Source organism: Schistocerca nitens, chromosome 5 (assembly GCF_023898315.1).
Source record: "Schistocerca nitens isolate TAMUIC-IGC-003100 chromosome 5, iqSchNite1.1, whole genome shotgun sequence".
Classification (NCBI taxonomy): domain Eukaryota; kingdom Metazoa; phylum Arthropoda; class Insecta; order Orthoptera; family Acrididae; genus Schistocerca; species Schistocerca nitens.
The window spans coordinates 851,460,172-851,478,838 of NC_064618.1; the positions used below are offsets into that span (position 1 = coordinate 851,460,172).

Consider the following 18,667-nt stretch of genomic DNA (forward strand, 5'->3'; position numbering starts at 1 on the left):
CGGACACACCAGGAACCGCGGTGTTGGCCGTCGAATGGCGCTAGCTGCGCAGCATTTGTGCACCGCCGCCGTCAGTGTCAGCCAGTTTGCCGTGGCATACGGAGCTCCATCGCAGTCTTTAACACTGGTAGCATGCCGCGACAGCGTGGACGTGAACCGTATGTGCAGTTGACGGACTTTGAGCGAGGGCGTATAGTGGGCATGCGGGAGGCCGGGTGGACGTACCGCCGAATTGCTCAACACGTGGGGCGTGAGGTCTCCACAGTACATCGATGTTGTCGCCACTGGTCGGCGGAAGGTGCACGTGCCCGTCGACCTGGGACCGGACCGCAGCGACGCACGGATGCACGCCAAGACCGTAGGATCCTACGCAGTGCCGTAGGGGACCGCACCGCCACTTCCCAGCAAATTAGGGACACTGTTGCTCCTGGGGTATCGGCGAGGACCATTCGCAACCGTCTCCATGAAGCTGGGCTACGGTCCCGCACACCGTTAGGCCGTCTTCCGCTCACGCCCCAACATCGTGCAGCCCGCCTCCAGTGGTGTCGCGACAGGCGTGAATGGAGGGACGAATGGAGACGTGTCGTCTTCAGCGAGGAGAGTCGCTTCTGCCTTGGTGCCAATGATGGTCGTATGCGTGTTTGGCGCCGTGCAGGTGAGCGCCACAATCAGGACTGCATACGACCGAGGCACACAGGGCCAACACCCGGCATCATGGTGTGGGGAGCGATCTCCTACACTGGCCGTACACCACTGGTGATCGTCGAGGGGACACTGAATAGTGCACGGTACATCCAAACCGTCATCGAACCCATCGTTCTACCATTCCTAGACCGGCAAGGGAACTTGCTGTTCCAACAGGACAATGCACGTCCGCATGTATCCCGTGCCACCCAACGTGCTCTAGAAGGTGTACGTCAACTACCCTGGCCAGCAAGATCTCCGGATCTGTCCCCCATTGAGCATGTTTGGGACTGGATGAAGCGTCGTCTCACGCGGTCTGCACGTCCAGCACGAACGCTGGTCCAACTGAGGCGCCAGGTGGAAATGGCATGGCAAGCCGTTCCACAGGACTACATCCAGCGTCTCTACGATCGTCTCCATGGGAGAATAGCAGCCTGCATTGCTGCGAAAGGTGGATATACACTGTACTAGTGCCGACATTGTGCATGCTCTGTTGCCTGTGTCTATGTGCCTGTGGTTCTGTCAGTGTGATCGTGTGATGTATCTGACCCCAGGAATGTGTCAATAAAGTTTCCCCTTCCTGGGACAATGAATTCACGGTGTTCTTATTTCAATTTCCAGGAGTGTATAATTGTTTCAGTGTCTTAGCAGGCAAAGAATAACAGTATTAAGCATAGAGAAATACATACGGCCCTTTCCACACTCACCATTCCTGGGAATCTAGTTTCAGTATGTCGAACAATTTGTGAAATTTCAGCGCTATGGAAGTTATGTGGAACAATATGACGAACTTATCAAAATTAAGAGACCATATAAATACCCCTAACAAAAGTTTGCTTGGGTGGAATCGAAATAGCGATACAGCAAAAACGAAATCCTAACCCTGAAATAGTTCCCATCTTTTAATTCCTAGCTTCGAAGAAGTCGTCAAAGCCATTCCGCTTCCTAGCCGTTCTTTAACCTCTGAACAAAATTTATCATCTTCTGCTGAAAGACCCTATAGAATTAATTACTTTTTATAAATATGTAAATTTTGAAGCTAGATGCTCCACCTGATTGTCTATCAGTTTGTATTCCTTATTAATTTGGTTGATATTTCAATTTTTATAAAAGACGCGGTCATTGTCCAAGTAAATCAAATATTAACCACACTTAAATTGCTTCTCAAGGTATTCTCTTTACATTTATAGGTAGTTGCAAGCATAGGTAGTTATAATTACTACGTCTACGGAACCTTACTTTATTTTACCAGAACGCGAGACTAAAAAGTGAATGTTCTATCATTCTGTGAGCGTCAATATTAAGGTTGGCAATCCTATACATATATCTTCATCCACCGCTTTTATTTTCTGACATTTGAGCGTACAAAAGCATATTGTAATAGCCGATAGAGAACCTAGCACATTACAGTGTGAAATAGGTGGAAGCAAATTGCCAATCGAATGTTATGGTTTTCGTTTAGAATGTTCATGTTTGTACATTAACTGTGCGTCAAAGTATGACATTAACTATGCAAATAGTGGTGATAGCAAGAATGCAGATACAAGAGTTAAGAAACTACATACATAAATTAGAAGCTTTGTTTCAGCAATGGAAGTAACAATAAAAACAAAATAATTTTTAGAATTAACTGCAGAGTTATCACATACTAAGGCTTACACTCCCTTCGCAGTGTGAAAAATTAAAATTTGTAAATCAGTGCAATCAAAAGACACAGCCTTTTTTGTACATATTTCGATATTGGCAAATTCATTCATTAAACCCTATAGGGTACTTTTAGTTGACCTAGAATCGTGAAATTTGACAATAAACAAAGTTTTGCAGTACGAGTAAAGGGAAAAAATCCGAAAATTATTAATTTGTAATTATGTTGCACGAAAAAAATTTTTTTGGTCATTTGTTATCTGACTACCTGTCTTTCCGTCTGTTAATACCGCTTTTTCTCAGGAACTAGTAGAGCTATCAAGTTGAAATTTAAGTCAGATACTAAGGCCTACGTTTCCTTGACGATGTAAAAAATGTAATGCTCTAAGTCGATGCAGTCAAAAGATACGGTCGTTTATGTCACATAGTTTGATAGTCGCAAACTCACTGAACAAAATCTATGCATGAACTGCTTACATGCTAGCTGGGTCTGGAAGTCTAGAGATAAAGTGTGCACCTGGAAACTGAGAGTTTGCGAAATCGACCCTCGGTGGCAGCGTGAATTTTCAGTCTTCGTTTTAACCTAGCCCTCACCTCTTAACGATGTGAGGAATCGCCAGAACAATACGTGATCCGATTTTCACAGTAAACAGTAGGTCCCCTTTTCCCGAGGTGGATAGCTGGAGTGGCTTAGGCACACACAGGTAGCTGGCGTAGCGTCCAGTAGAAAGATTATACCAGATGAAATTATTATTATTATTATTATTATTATTTTATTATTAGCGAATGTCCTCATTGGAGAATGATAAGCAGGTGATTTTCAATGTTTATTTTCCCAATATTTCTACATTTTCTCCCCGAAGGGGTTCTTTCTTTCTTTGGTCCACTTTGGTCGGTATGGTTTTCGTTCCGTCTCTGGAATAAACTTGCACTTATCCATGTCTGATGTGTCTGTTACGTCAAACTTTGCTGCTGTCAAAATCTTGTGAACTTGTTACTCAGGTGTTGATGCCTTAAGTGATGTCACATAACCAAATAGACGTTTAGTTAGTCTGTTTCCAGGTAATCTGCCTAAGTGTCCATAGAATTTAATTCTTCTCTTTCTGCGTTCACTTGCGATGTTCGATACTTTTTCTGTTGTCTCGATGGTTTGCAGTCTGTATCCACCATGTGTGTATCGTGGTCCCAGAATTTTTGTAATAATCTTTCTCTCTACTTTCTTAATTTCTTGTAAATCTATTTTTCGATTCAGTGAGAGTGTTTCACTTGCATGTGTGACTGTCGGTTTGACTGCTGTGTTGTACTATCTGATTTTAGTGCCTTTTGACAGGCATTTAACGAATCTGGAACAAGTCCGGACGCTTTCTCTAATTTCTGCAATCTGTTCGCCGCACTATTTTTTCAACTTTTGTTGGTTCAATAATTTCACCGGGATACTTAAAGTGTTTGACTCTGATGATTTCACCATAGTTTGTTTTAAGTTTAGGAATATCTAACTTGGAACACATGAATTCAGTCTTCTCAAAGGAGATTTGCAAGCCAACCTTCTCTGCACATGCTTTGAGGGTCTCGATTTGTTTTAGTGCTGTTTCTTCACTGTCAGTTAGAATCGCTAAGTCATTTCAAAACGCTGTATATGGAACGTTCAAGTTTTCTTTGAATAACAGTGGCGAGATCACATCTCCATGTCTTACTCGTCTTTTAATAAAAAATGGTTCCAAAATTTCGTCTATAAATTTGATTTTTTGCTTTGGTTACTGTGAGTGTTTGTTCGATCAGTTTTCGAGTTTTGGTGTGTAGTCCGTGTCCTTTTACAGTATTGCGTAGAGATTGTCTGTCTACAGAAACGTATGGTTTTTAAAAGTCAACGAATGAGCAGACTATTGGTTTCCTCCTGATTGCTTTAATTTTTATAATAGTTTTAAAATTAAAGACCTGTTACAGGAATAATCTGGTAGGTCGAAAGACTGCTTGGTAATCTGAAATTGTATGTTCTAGTTGTTCTTACGCCCTCTTTGTGAGACACATGGATAAAATTTTGTAAGTGACTGGCAAAAGCGAAATGCCTGTGTAGTTGTTTAAATCTGATCTCTCTCCCAATACAATGGATGAGTTAATGCACATTTCCAATCCTATGGAATTTTTTCTGTCTGCCAAATGTCTTGGACGATTTGAGTGATCTTTTTTAAGGAATTTGGACTAAGCTTCTTCAGCAGTTCACCTACAATTCCATACTATTATTATTATTGTTATTGGGGAATTGTCCCCAGAAGTGGAAGACGTTAAGCAAGTAACTCGATCAATTTTTGTTTGAGTTCTTCTTGTTCTTCCAATAGGCTTTCATTGTTTCCGAAAACACTTGTTTATGCTCATCCGACCAGTTTAGTCTCTATTGTTTTTCTTTTGGTTGCTCTGGTATAACTTCTCATTTGTGTACTTTGTGTCTGAAGGTGTTTCCTTATACAATGTGGACTGGTGTTATGTTTGCATTATTTAGGTCCTTTCGAATGTCATCTAGGCAAGGTGTGGAATTCTTAAGTGGACGTTACATAATCTATTATTCTCTTCTCCAATCGATTTTCTGGTTGTCGGCTGAGATGACCAAAGAATTTCATTCGCCTTTGCCTAACATCAATTTCGTTGTTTAAAATCTTTCTGTTGTTTTAATTGATTGTAGCCTATAAACGTCTTGGGTGTGTCTTCTGCCTTGAATTTTCTTGATGATCTTACCTCTGTTTTGATGTCTTCAAGTTATTGTTTTCTGTTAATGGTTAGTGTTTCATTATTATTATTATTATTATTATTATTATTATTTCACAAGCTGCGACATCGTCGCGAAAAAACAGTGACCCTTACATGTAATTAGTTTCCTTTAATTTACATCTATGGTCACAAACTGTTTGATAACAGATTACCGGTTTCGGTCTATAATGACCATCATCAGATCTGTTTCATAAAAACAAAGTCCTAATGTACTGCATCCATAGTGGCATCGTCAAATGTTAAATTCGGAATCAGCACCAGCATCGTCAAATACATACAAATAACATCACATGTTTGACGATGCCACTATGGCTGGAGTACATTAGGACTTTGTTTTTACGAAACAGATCTGATGATGGTCATTATAGACCGAAACCGGTAATCTGTTATCAAACAGTTTGTGATCACAGACGTAAATTAAAGGAAACTGATTATTATTATTATTATTGTCATTGTCTACATACCTAATGACGCTTGTACAGAACCCTCAGAGCGCGAGGGCTTTTGTATAGCAGAAGCTGGTCGGTAACACCGGAAAATGTGAGTCACCCTAATTTACAGACGTTGTTTGTGATATGAAGAAACGACACATGGACAGTACAGGGCAGTCCAGACCATGTGGCGTAAAAGTGTCCCCTCTTCGACGACGTTGCACAACAATTTAGGGAACAACTGCCGAGTAACGAAACGCACCACTTGCTGAGGCATGAAAACACTTTTAACGTCCTGAATCACCTAGCAGATGCAATCTCAGGTAAAGTCCTCAAAGAGTACCTAAGAAAAAACCAATGAAAAAAAAAAATACCAGACTTGACGCGTACACCCTCCCTCTTCCGCCGGGACATGGACTTGGCCAGCCGCCTCACGGCTGGAACCCGCCATGTTTTCGGATAAGGTTGGGGGGCGGGGGAGGGGGGGGGCAGTACATCACCACCGGACTTGACAATTCCGCGATTACGACATTAGATATAGATTAGTTATAGGTTCAGAATAGGATAATAAGATTAGTATAGAACTGCAGCGACTAAGTCATCGGCCAGCCCAGTGCCAGGGGCACTCCCACTGGGATTAGCTCAGTGGGAAAGGCCAATAATTAGGTTTGTATCTTCTTCTGGCACTCCTGTAACGCTGCAGGTAGAGTAGTCATAGTAACTCGTTACAAGTAGTATCCAAATTTAACAGAAGCGGAAAATTACAATAACACCAAAACAATAGCGTAGTAAATAATAGTAGACAAACTGCCTATTGGCTTCTGTCTCGGGTTCTTCGGCCGACGTTCATCTAATGATTTTTCTGACGTTTCGCCAGCACGAGTGGCTGGCATTGTCACAGCTTCACCCTCCACTGAGTTCACCACCGGCAATGGAGGGTGAAGCTTTGACAATGCCAGCCACTCGTGCTGGCGAAACGTCAGAAAAATCATTAGATGAACGTCGGCCGAAGAACCCGAGACAGAAGCCAATAGGCAGTTTGTCAACAAGTGGCCACGAAAGCCTTAACAATTTTGTAAATAATAGTAGAATAATCCCCATAGTGGTGAAGGATCGCAGTATTAACCTGTAGTGTTAAAAATAATAATAGTTGCAGATTGTACATTGAAATAGTTAAAAATAGGACCTACTAATGTATTTAGGTAGTAGGTTAAATTGTATCATAATAATGATTGAATAAAGAAATTTAAAAAAAATACGACACACGGAACTTTTCTGATGCAGGCCGTGCTGGAGGCTAGTGGTGACACTCGACTGTTCGAGAACGCTGGCCGGTCCATCCTGTCGACTCTGGAGAGACCGTTCCAGGACCTGCAGCGAGGCATCGCGGCGCTGGAGGAGCAGGTGGGCGGCGAGGGCCCGTCGAGCGGCGTGCTGGGCGCGTCCATCCTGGAGGCGGTGCTGTCGCCGCTGCGCGAGCTGCAGAGCGGCATCGCGCAGGTGCAGCGCCAGGCCGCCACCGAGGCCGAGGAGGACGGCTTCGAGCCCGACGTCAAGCGCTACGCCGTGCTGAAGACGCTGTCGGGGCCCGTGGCCGAGCTGCAGCGCGCCGTCGTCGAGATCGGCGAGCGCTTCAGCGTGGAGGCGGCGGTGGCCGGGGGCGGCGCCGGCGTCGCCGCGGCGCTGCTGGAGGCGCTGGAGCGCTCCGTGGACCAGCTGACGCGCCGCGCCGTCTCCGTGTCCAAGCTGGCCGTGCTGCGCGGCAAGACCGTCTCGGAGACCGAGGGCCTGGCGGTGCTGGGCAACCTGGCACCGCCGCTCGTCAAGCTGCAGAAGGAGGTGATCCGGGCGCAGAACGAGCTGCGGGCGCGGCCGGCGGAGGGCGCGGGTGGGGGCGGCAGCGGGGGCGGAGCGGAGGGCGCCGCCGAGCAGGCGGCCGCGTGGGGCGCCGTCGCCGTCAGGGCGCTGGCCAAGCCGCTGGCCGACTTCCGGAGGGGCCTGCTGGCGGTCGAGCGGCAGCTGGCGGCCGAGTCCGAGGAGGAGCCCATCCGCGAGGGCCAGATAGCCGCGGCGCTGCGGGCGCTGGCCGACCCCGTCGCCGACCTCATGAGGGGCATCGACGGGCTGCAGAAGGCCGAGGTGGGCCAGCCCAACGAGGAACTGATCCAGCCGTTCCAGGAGCTGCAGAGGGGGCTCACTCAGGTACAGCAGGTAGTGTTCGAAACGTCCCCCGAACTCATACCGGCCTCTGGTGTCGTCAAGAAACTGACCCTGTCGTTACAAGAGGTGACTAAAAAACTATGTGACGTAGATGCTGCAGTTGTAGGATCACTCACGCCTGAAACAGAACCGGCGTCCAAATTAACGGGCCTGGCTCAGCCGATGAAGCAATTAAAGAAGGGTCTGGTTCAGATAGCGCAAGCAACTAGCTTCTCTGGAGAAGACATCCCTGCCATTGCTACTCTCGTTCAACCGCTGGTTCAACTGCAGAAGGGCCTCGAGAAGATGGAGAGGCAGTTGACTGCTGCTGCTCAGTCTGTCGACCCCACACCCGAGAAGAAACTCACCGCTATAATAGAGCCAATTAAGGAAATGCAGAAAGGAATCAGAGCTATTAAACGACAAGCTATCCTCGAACCCCAGTCTACAAATCTGGAATGTCTCGAAAGCCTCGTCCAGCCCTTCGAAAATCTGAAGAGGCAACTGGAGGAAATAGAAAGGAAGAGACCTGAGTCGCCTGGTATAAGGTTGCTGGACGAGGTAGTAAGCGCAGCAGAGGCGCTGTACGTCGGAATAGAGTCTATAGAGAAACACGCTGCTCTCCTAGATGCAGGAGACAAGAGCAAGCTGGAGGTCCTGAGTACCCTCCAGGAGCCACTGACAGAGTTGCGTACGCAGTTGTCTGAAGTGGAACGCTGTAGTCTGGAAGGCTCTGGCAAAGACACTGTCACAGAAATTATAACAATTTCAGCTTTGAAGAAGCTTGCGGAACCACTGAAAGAAATGACGAAAGCGATAGAAAACATTGATCAGCGGCTTCATTATGGAGCAGAAGCAGTTACTGAGAAAATGGACTTACCAGACATTAAAAACTTGGCGAGTCCAATCAGAGAACTGCAACGAAGCCTTTCTGCTGTCCAGCAGCAGGCCATCTTAGAATCCGGCGTAGCGCAGGATCTGACAGGACCGTCCATCCTAGAGAGTCTGTTTCAGCCACTACAAAAACTTCAGAAGAGCTTAGTGACTGTCCAAGCTCGAACACAAGAGAGTACCCAGCTGAAAAAGTCGAGCTCTGCAGTTATTCTGGAACTAGCACAATCTGTAGAATCGCTGAAGAACGAAATAGATACTCTGCAGAAGGTGAAAGTGACAGAAGTGAAGCCCGAAGTCCAGATCGGAACTCTGACAGTCCTAGAAGCACTGAAGAAACCTCTGGAGGAAATGCACAAATCTGTAGCGACCATCGAGGAACAGATTGTAAAAGAAGCGGAGGCTAGGGGAATACAGTCAGAAGTGGCAGATCTCTCCGTACTGGAAGGATTTATCGAACCGATAAGGGCTCTGGAAGCAGAGTTGAAATCTGTAGATAAGGCAACATTAGAAGAAGAGTCCGCTGCCATCTCAGTGCTCGAGAAGTTGTCAGCTCCCGTGCAGGAGTTACGGCGGACTTTCGAGGCAGCGGAGCAACTGGCGACTCAGGAGGCGGAGCCAGTGTACGGCAAGGCATGCATTTCTGCCCTGCAGATACTCTCAGAGCCCATTCGCAGCTTCGAACAGTGTCTTGCCGCCGTGGAAGAGCACCGGGAAGCGGCGGCGAGGACCACGCAGGTCAAGGAGCGCGTCAAGGTCATCTCCGACGTAGCCAAGCAAGTGCGGCGGGTACACCGCGGCGCGGAGGCGCTCGAAAAGTGTGCGTCGGCGGAACCCAAAACGAAACTGAGGCGCAAGTCGGGTCTGGCTGCGCTGGGCACGCTCTGCGCACCACTCGAAGAAATTCTCACCGAACTTCAGGCTGCCGAGGCTAAGATAACCTCGCCTAAGGAGACGGTGTCTGAAGAGGCCGCCGTCCAGTCGCTGGAGAGCTTGTCTCAGCCACTTGAGGCCTTCGAGAGCGCCGTCCAAACCGTGCAGCGGCTCATCTCCGATCCAAACTGTGCAGAAGCTGAGCGGAGCGCAGCGCTAACCGCTCTCGCGAGTGCCGTCAGTGAACTGCGTCAAGGCGTAGCCAAAGTTTACCAGCAGGCCGTGCTCGAATCGGGGGTCGGCCCCGGAACGGAGAAGTGCTCCGTCCTCGCGCCTCTGACGGCACCTCTGCACCGTCTTCAGAAGGCGCTCGCAGCGGTAGAAGAGCGAAAGATGCTGCGAGCCGTCAAGATCGAGCCGAGCGTCCATAAAGCCAGCATCCTAGTCCTGGAAAGCATTTCCCACGCCGCTGAAGACCTCGCTCGAGCAGCCGACGTCCGAGAGGAAGCTAAAGCCACTGCACTTGCAGTACTGGCTGAACCACTGCTGAAGCTCAAATCCAGTGCCGAGCAGGCAGAACAGCGGCTCGTAGAGTCCAGTCTAAAGGAGCTGCCACATCGGGCGACAGTCGACATACTACAAGGTGTAGCGCAGCCGCTGGAAACGCTGGCTTTGGCCATAGAGCAGGAGCAGCCTCTGGAAGAAGTGGCGGCATCTCTGGAAAAAGTACAGCACGGAATAGCGACACTACAGCGTCAGTCCTCTGAAGAGGGCACAGCACCGGAGAAACGTATTCTGGCAGAAATGGCAGGACCGTTGAGAGAGCTTCAGCAGAAATTAGTAGTCCTGTCTGAGGAAGTAGCCAAGAAGGTTACAGTCAAAGAAGTACCGGTACCAGAGACACTGAAGGCCGTACGTTCGCGTGTAGACGAAATAAAGAAGGACATCGCTCTTATAGAGAGAACGGGCGAAGAAATGACGGAAGCAGCTGCCAAGGAAACCTTAAATCAGGTGAAAGAGAACCTCGCACAGATACACGAGCAAGTCCTGCAAGAAGCAGAGGAGGAGAAGCTCGGTTCGGCACCTGCTGGCGCGTCAGTACTGGAAGCGTTGGCGACACCAGTGGAGGAACTGCAGAAAGGTGTTGCTATAATCGAGGAGCAGAAGATGCTGGAGACAGATATCGAAGCCAAAGTAGCTGCCATTCTCCAAACTCTTGCCGGGCCAGCGCAAGAGTTACAGCGAAGTTTGGAGCGAATAGAGCACCAGGTTCAGGCCCGAAGTGCCACCACTGAAGCGCTTCCGTCGTCCCAGCAGGCCGCGGTGTCTGAAGCAGATCGAGAAGGAGCGAGTGCCGTCCTCGCCACAGCTGAGTCGATGATTACGGGAGCCTGGGAAGAAGCCCAAACGACGTTTCCACTAGAGCCCTCGGCAGTCGCCTTCGAGTCCCGCGAGCAACAGTTAGAGAAGGCGTCCGTTACAGCGGTGCAGGCGCTGACCGAACCCCTCCAGCAGATCCGCCAGGCTCTGGCGCAGGTGGAGGAACGGGCCACAGAGCGGGCGGAGGAAGTGAGCGGCGAGTCGCGCGCGGTGCTGGCCGCGCTGTCGCGGCAGGTGTCTGAGCTGGAGAAGGGCGTGGCCGCCGTGGAGCAGCAGGTGGCGCTGGAGACGACGGCGCACGACGAGCAGGCGCAGGCGCGGCTGGTGAGCGCGCTGGCGCGGCCCGCCGCCGAGCTCCAGCGCAGCCTGGAGCAGCTGGAGGCGCTGGAGCAGCTGGAGGCGCTGCCGCTGGAGGCCCGCCCGGCCGCCCTCTCCGGCGTCGCCGCCGCCATCGCGCGGCCCGTCCAGGAGGTCCAGAAGAGCGTCGCCGCCCTCGAGCAGAGCGTCGTCCTGCTGGAGAGCGTCGGAGAGCCGGAGGCCGTCAGGAAGAGGAGCCTCGAGTCGCTGAAGGCTGTCGTCACGCCGGTGGACGAGCTGCAGCGCAGCCTCACCCAGATACAAGAGGAGGTGAGGGGGAGGGGCAGGGCGCAGCACTTGTCCAAACGTGTGATTCGTTTAACAAAGCAAACGAATCATTACTTGCCATTATTACACATGCTGCCGTACATGTAGTCTGTCTATATGGCCACCCAATATTAAGTACCTTAAAAGCGGTGGCTCATTATTTTCAGGTTACTATTCCTTGCTGTAGGGGCTGTGATTTTTGATATTTTGTCTAAACCAGCAAGGTGAAACAGAGGCTACTACTTCCACCACATCAAGTGGATTTAGGACTCACGTACTCACACTGAGCCGTGAACACTACCCAATTTATCAGTGGGGAATTATTGGACATGATTATTACTGTTATCAGTGCCATGCGTGCAATGGTCGTGCCGGAAGTTTATGAATGGGGAATAATTGGACATGATTATTACTTACACAAGCTGCGACATCGTCGCGAAAAAACACAGTGACCCGTATATGTAATAAGTTTCCTTTAATTTACGTCTATGGTCACAATCTTTTCTGTTTAACAGATTACCGCTTTCGGTCTTTAATGACCATCATCAGATCTGCAGCAAAAATGGGAAAAATATAAATACACTCGCAAACTGTATACAGCTTAAGAACAATACATAGAGCATATTGAAAAGTAGTACTGACAAAATTTACATTTGTGCGCTTTAAATCTGAAGAGGCATACCTGCCTCGTAAAAACAAAGTCCTAATGCACTGCAGCCATAGTGGCATAGTCAACAAATGCGGAATCAGCACCAGCATCGTCAAATACATATAAATCACATCACATGCACGAGTCATGTTGTCAGTAAAACTACTGTATAAAACAAGCTGCCGTACAGTAGCCACAAGATCTTTGTGTTAGAAGTTGACCAGATGTCGCTAATGTCATCAAACACTAGTTTTCAATAATTAATTGAAACAGCGAAAATAAAAGGGGGATACAATAGTTAAAGACTGTAATAAGTTTATAAAGTATAAAAACTGTTACAGTAATAAAAAGCAATAAAAAGAAGAATACGAAAAAAGTAATATTGTTAAAAAGACGAAGAGTTAAAAAACAGTGGTTGACATATGCTCTAGTGCCAATATTCTAGGCAACGACATAAATATTAAACACCGTTGACATTGCATCGGGTAATATAAACAACATAAAACAAATCGCTAAAGGAGCCACAAATGAAAGGAAATATAGTTCTGCACATAATCAGCGCCCTCTGTTAGCGCTAACTCTAGAATTCCGCACAGGCGGGAAGTAGTTGGCCGGCCGAAGTGGCCGTGCGGTTAAAGGCGCTGCAGTCTGGAAACGCAAGACCGCTACGGTCGCAGGTTCGAATCCTGCCTCGGGCATGGATGTTTGTGATGTCCTTAGGTTAGTTAGGTTTAAGTAGTTCTAAGTTCTAGGGGACTAATGACCTCAGCAGTTGAGTCCCATAGTGCTCAGAGCCATTTGAACCATTTTTTTCGGGAAGTAGTTGGAGGAACGTGACTGGCAGATGTGATGATGGTCATTAAAGACCGAAACCGGTAATCTATTAAACAGAAAATATTGTGACCATAGACGTAAATTAAAGGAAACTTATGATTAATACTGTTATCAGTACCATGCGTGCAATGGTAGTGCCAGGCCCGCGATACTGAATCTTTATCCTATTCTTAATGGTGCGAGACCTGCACGACCTTATAGCAACCGTTATAGTTCTGCATTATTCTGTGACACTAGGGGTGATTTCACGTAATGAAAGGGAGAATGTAAGATTAAAGGACTCATTTATGAAACAGTTGAAAATTGAACAATAATACAACCAAGTGGGGGTGGGGGAAGAAAGATTCGAGTTCAACAGCCTGCCCAACGTACGTTCATAATAAGCCACGATAGCAGGAGAAAGGGAATTTTAGTAACGATCGCCGTATTATCAAATGGGGTCCAATTTCCTAAAGGAAGGGGTTGCAAGCATGCAACGACCACTACCAGGAATCAGCCAAAGACTAAGAAAGATGATACTGTGTGTGAATCGCTAGGTAGCCTCCCGTACTAAACCCGGAAGACGCGAAACTGTTCACAATGACCTATAAGGTTCCCTCTGGGCCGCAGGGCGCGAATCTACAGGGCACGTCGGCGCTCATGCTTACCGAACTTCATCTCCTGGAAGCAGCACCTCCGGTCTCCGGCACGGTCACTCTAGAACTGACTGCTGCCCTTTTGTCCACTATCCACCCGCGGAAGGCGGTTGGCGCCTACCGGCGCGCATCTGAACTGGCCAATCAGAGGGCCGGAATCTCACAGGGAGGCGACCTCGCGACTTTAAAATCGAGCAGAAATAGCGGTTACAAGGTTGGTAAGGCAGGTTGGGGAACTGAGAACAGGAGAAACTTTGGCCACTACTGAATGTTCAAACGACGGCACGTGCTACGCCGGCGATCGGAAAAAGGATAGGAAACAGGGAGCCATCATGGCTGCTAGGAAGACTGCTGCCCTCGCCCATAAATAAAGAAAATTTCTAGCGCCAAGCTCCCCTCACAGATCAGTGTGAGTCAAACTTTAAAAATCATCAAATAAATCAGGCAACCCATAGAAATTATTAATATTGCCTGAATTATTATTTTACCGAATACCAGAATGCTGGAATTGGGAATACGAAATACGAGCACTGAATGGTGAGTGAAGTGCACGTCTTTCAAACTTAAAATTAATATGCTGATATCCACAGTCAAAAGTAACAAGCAAGCAGCAAACATGCATCATCAAACATGTAAGAGCCTCGATTACATCATGGTGTAACATTCGTAATCCTGGACAGGTCTTACTACCAATCACATACCAAACCGTCACTCCAAAAGAAATGGACAACATTTTTTTCAACAATGACACTTTTGTTTTACACCTTTGTTATTCACGGAGTCATAGAAACGTTCTTCCCACTTATATTCAAATACAGTGTCATTCAAAATGCTTTAGACAATAAGTGTTGTTTGCATTGTTGTGGTTAGGTACTGCATTATTGCATATATGTGAAAACAGCAACAGAAAAAGTTTTTTGTACCATTTTCACACATCTTGGATGTGTGAACCGTTAATCACTCGCCCTGAAGTGCTGACGTCGATGCCAGTCGCAGCTACCCTCATACATCCTCGTAACTATGCAAGTCGTAGGGAAGTTGGAGTGTAGAATCAGCGTCTTTGATGTAAACTCGCAGGTAAAAAAATCTAACAGAGTCAAGTCCGGAGACTCTGGGTGCCCCGGCAGCAACTGGAGACTGCCATCTGGTGCACGACCGATCCATCGTCATAGTAGCTCAGTATGCGAGGACTCATGGACATCGTTGTAGAAGAGCACTATAGCATCGTCCTATTGACAAACGTAGTTATCACTGTCCTCCTGCAATTGCGGCATGAACTGCGCAGAATTCCATCTCAGTTTGTCTGGCAGCCATGTTGCTGGAGATCACTGTAACAAAAGAAACTTTTTGAGTTGCTCTTTCGGTATTTATAAGTGGTATCCATGTGACACCATGCGTACCTAATATGTTCCAAAACGCTGCGGATTTTCCAGCGTTCACACATCGGGTTCTGTCGATGTTAAAAAGGTAGGTTAAGTGTTTTGGACAGCCTTTCGACTAAAGCCATTTGTGCACCCAACAGAGGAATCGTGTTAGTTAAAAATATGAATATTACACACTTCCTCCTGGTTAGGCAAATGGAGCAAATTGGTTGTTTCTTTTTACATTTGATGTGGTCTTATGGTGAGCTTGGTGGGACTTTTGGAGGTACCATTACTTCATGGGCGGTTCCTCAGAAACGCAGTAAAAAGGTTTTTTGTTATATTTTCGCCGTCACCAGAGGTTCAAAACGAAGCCAAAGATTACAGGATCTAGGCGCTTCAGTCTGGAACCGCGCGACCGCTACGGTCGCAGGTTAGAATCCTGCCTCGGGCATGGATGTGTGTGATGTCCTTACGTTAGTTGGGTTTAAGTAGTTCTAAGTTCTAGGGGACTGATGACCTCAGATGTTAAGTCCCACAGTGCTCAGAGCCATTTTTTTGACTACAAGACGGCTACATACAGCAAATGGCTGAAATTTTTACGGTATATTCCTAAGCTCTCGATACCGAAGAAACTTGAAAATTTTCATATACACTTGTCCGTTTCTGAGATTCAAAGGTTCAAAGCGACCCTGTTTCTACACGTAACGTACGCACGTAAAATACAGTGTGAGGCGAAAACACAGTTTATAAAGTGAAGTACGCTGTAAAGTGTCTCCGTTATTTGAATAACCCTCTATAATTGAACCTGCTTCAGCAAGTTGCACTCTCTTAGCACTCCGTCAAGATGGCTGTTATAGAGCGCTGTCAGTAGGTGACAAAGACAAACACTAACAAGGGACTGAAGGAGGTTTATGGAGATGACGTGATGGCAGTACAGTTAGTCGTTCGCCAAGCAGACTATCTGGTGAAAGTGTGCGTGGAATATTCGGGACCTCCTGCGCTGTTTCCGACCGGACACTGTACAGACTCCTAAAAATTTTCAGGATATTCACCCGCTGATTTTGGCTAATAAACGCATAAAAGCGAACGCATAAAGTGAGTGCAAAACAATGAGATAGCTGAAGCTGATAAAGATCTGTGCCCAGTTGGGTTCCGAGAACATTGGTGGTTTCCCACAGAGAAACATGGAAGGCAGTTTGCAGCGAACTTGTGGAACAATACGCGAATTCCGGAATTGACATCCTGGCAAGAATTCCGATGGTAAGTGAAACCTCGTTGCAGCACTCTGAACCCGAAACGAAAAGGTAAATCGATACAGTTGCATTATGCAAACTCGCCGAAGAAGAAGGAATTCAAAACTTCAACTTCGGTAGGTAAATTGATGCCGGAAACATTGGCAAAAACGCTGTGTGTTGCTGCTACACTTTGCGTGGTCAGGTGTCAGTAAGAAAAGAACCACGAAGGTCACAAAGCTTTGGTAGACAGCATTGAAATATCCGCTCTACAGACCTGATCTGTAATTACCACCTCTTCGGTAAACTGAAGAAATTCCTTCGTGGAGCGGGATTTCGAGATTTGAAAATGATAACTCCCCTGTGGAGGTTGATAAACTGTGGTTCAAACGTGCTGGTTCCATCTTCTACCATACATGTAAACTGCTCTTAGTTGCGCGATGGCGTAGGGCAGTTGAAAGGGGCGGAGATTATTCTGCGGAGAAAGGACATTTTGTGTCTCAAGAATGTATCAGCACACAGTAAAAATATGAAAGGTATGGAAAATAAATTGGATGTTTAAAACAACATTGTGAATTTCTTTTGGAATGACCGTCGTATCTCGTTTCGTATTGTCAATGCCACCAACAGTACTACTGGCTATACAAAATCTTTGAACGTCTGTATGTCATTTCATCACAAAACCGAAAATAATCTTAGACCTATGTGACAGTGTACGTATCTACTGAGATTAATCTGCTTCAAAACAGGTGATAGAAAGGCATACAATTTGTCGCTCTTTTCTTTAATCCACAAATAATTTGGAACACACAGCGACGCATTCCATCCTTCTCGTATTTGGGGAGGCCAAGGTTTCACGACAAGTATTACTGGCAGCCACGACCGCAATAAAGACCGCTGTCTCAGTGCGCGAGACAAATTATGCGGCTTATTGATCTCAAGAGCACCTGGGAAACATTGACCGGCAGATCTGGACCAATTTTCTCATTACTAACAAAAGTTAAAATAAGAATCGCCAGCCTCGCTTTGAATCCTGAGACAGTTAAAACTGTTACTGCTCCCAAAAACACCGAATCCTACCCTTTACCTATTTAAGCTCATTCAGAAAAATTCCAAGATCCCACCACAGGACTGGAAAATGTATACTTCTGGCAGTTCATACACAACCTTCAGAAGGTTTCCATCGAGAATACCCACAAAATACAAAATAAGATAACTGTTCAAAGTCAAGCGGTAAAAAAATCACACAAAAGTACCATATCTCAAGTTTCCGAGCAAACATATAGAAAATTTATTGGTTTCACATCGAGTCTGTCGTTTTTATTAAACACCGGCTTCAGCTAGGTCATGTCTCCATGGGAAGGGGGCTCTTACTGCTGAACATGTTCATGTTCACCAAGACAATCGCCTAGAAAATCTGAAAGTCACAAGCGACGTTGTAGAATTCCATGCCTTCAGATAGAAACGCACTTTCGAATTCCGTAGGATTTCTGTCTGTACTGAAAAAGTAACATCGTTGATCGCAAAAGAACACTAACTTCCAATTTCAGACGTACTAAACGCTTTGAAATACTATCTTCACCCCAGAGGGCACACAACGTGCCACTCCAGTCGCAAAGACTGTCGACAGACCCCCCCCCCCCCCCCTTAGATTTTGTGAGTTCCAAACCGCTCTTCAGTACTGTTTCAGGATTCAGGCATTACATCGAATTAGCCTCAGGAGCAGCATGCAGGCGTTTCCATTGACACTTCACTGTCTCCACTAATATCAGTGCCCAGCAAAGTGCTGCTTCTTGCCACAACTGGTCAGAAGGTTGCTTCCAACAGGTGCTGGTAAACTCTGTAGCCTGAAGCCAGCCTAGTGGGTCCCAACAAGTGAATACCCAGATGGGCTGTGGAAAGATCGGCTCATCGACCCCAGGCCGGACACAGCCACGTTCCACCACTCCCTGGAAACTGGCTTTGGCAGCTCTAGACATCTGGCTTCGACACGCTGTCTGTAAGGCTTCGATTCTTCCATACACAAATGGTTCTTAATTGTTCCTTATATCCAGCATCTCTTTTTATACAATGGAATCCATTGCCCAGTATCGACTGATAACGATAATGCTTACTTCTGGCTTTCCATGCGTTTCATTGATACTCGTTCGCTTCTTCCACAAAAGAGGGATTAGCCGGCTCTTCGTTCCAGATTCGCACTTTTGACCATCTTCTACGTTGTATCTATATATTCCTTTCCACCAAGTGACAGCATTGCATTATCTGATTAGATACATTTTCGTCATAAATTCGCTCCAGATGGTTTGCTTTCATTTCTGCCTACGATGCAGCAGTTCATCATTTAGAGCCTGTGTATTTAGTTCTTGCCTTATTTCTTGCCATCTTTATCCCTCTACTAAATAGCTATCTTTATTACTCCGTTGAAAATCCGTTAGAACTCCCTTCATATTTAATTTTTCACTTG

General features: G+C 46.8%; 1 protein-coding gene across 1 annotated transcript in view; it reads left to right on the forward strand.

Moving 5' to 3' along the window:
* Positions 1-18,667, forward strand: part of LOC126260759 (uncharacterized) — a 1,547,391-nt gene that overhangs the window by 307,919 nt on the left and 1,220,805 nt on the right. Inside the window, exons 19-21 of the mRNA XM_049958097.1 lie at positions 6,807-7,187; positions 7,239-11,492; positions 13,582-13,821. Coding sequence (XP_049814054.1) covers positions 6,807-7,187; positions 7,239-11,492; positions 13,582-13,821 — 4,875 coding nt within the window. The remainder of the gene's footprint in view (positions 1-6,806; positions 7,188-7,238; positions 11,493-13,581; positions 13,822-18,667) is intronic.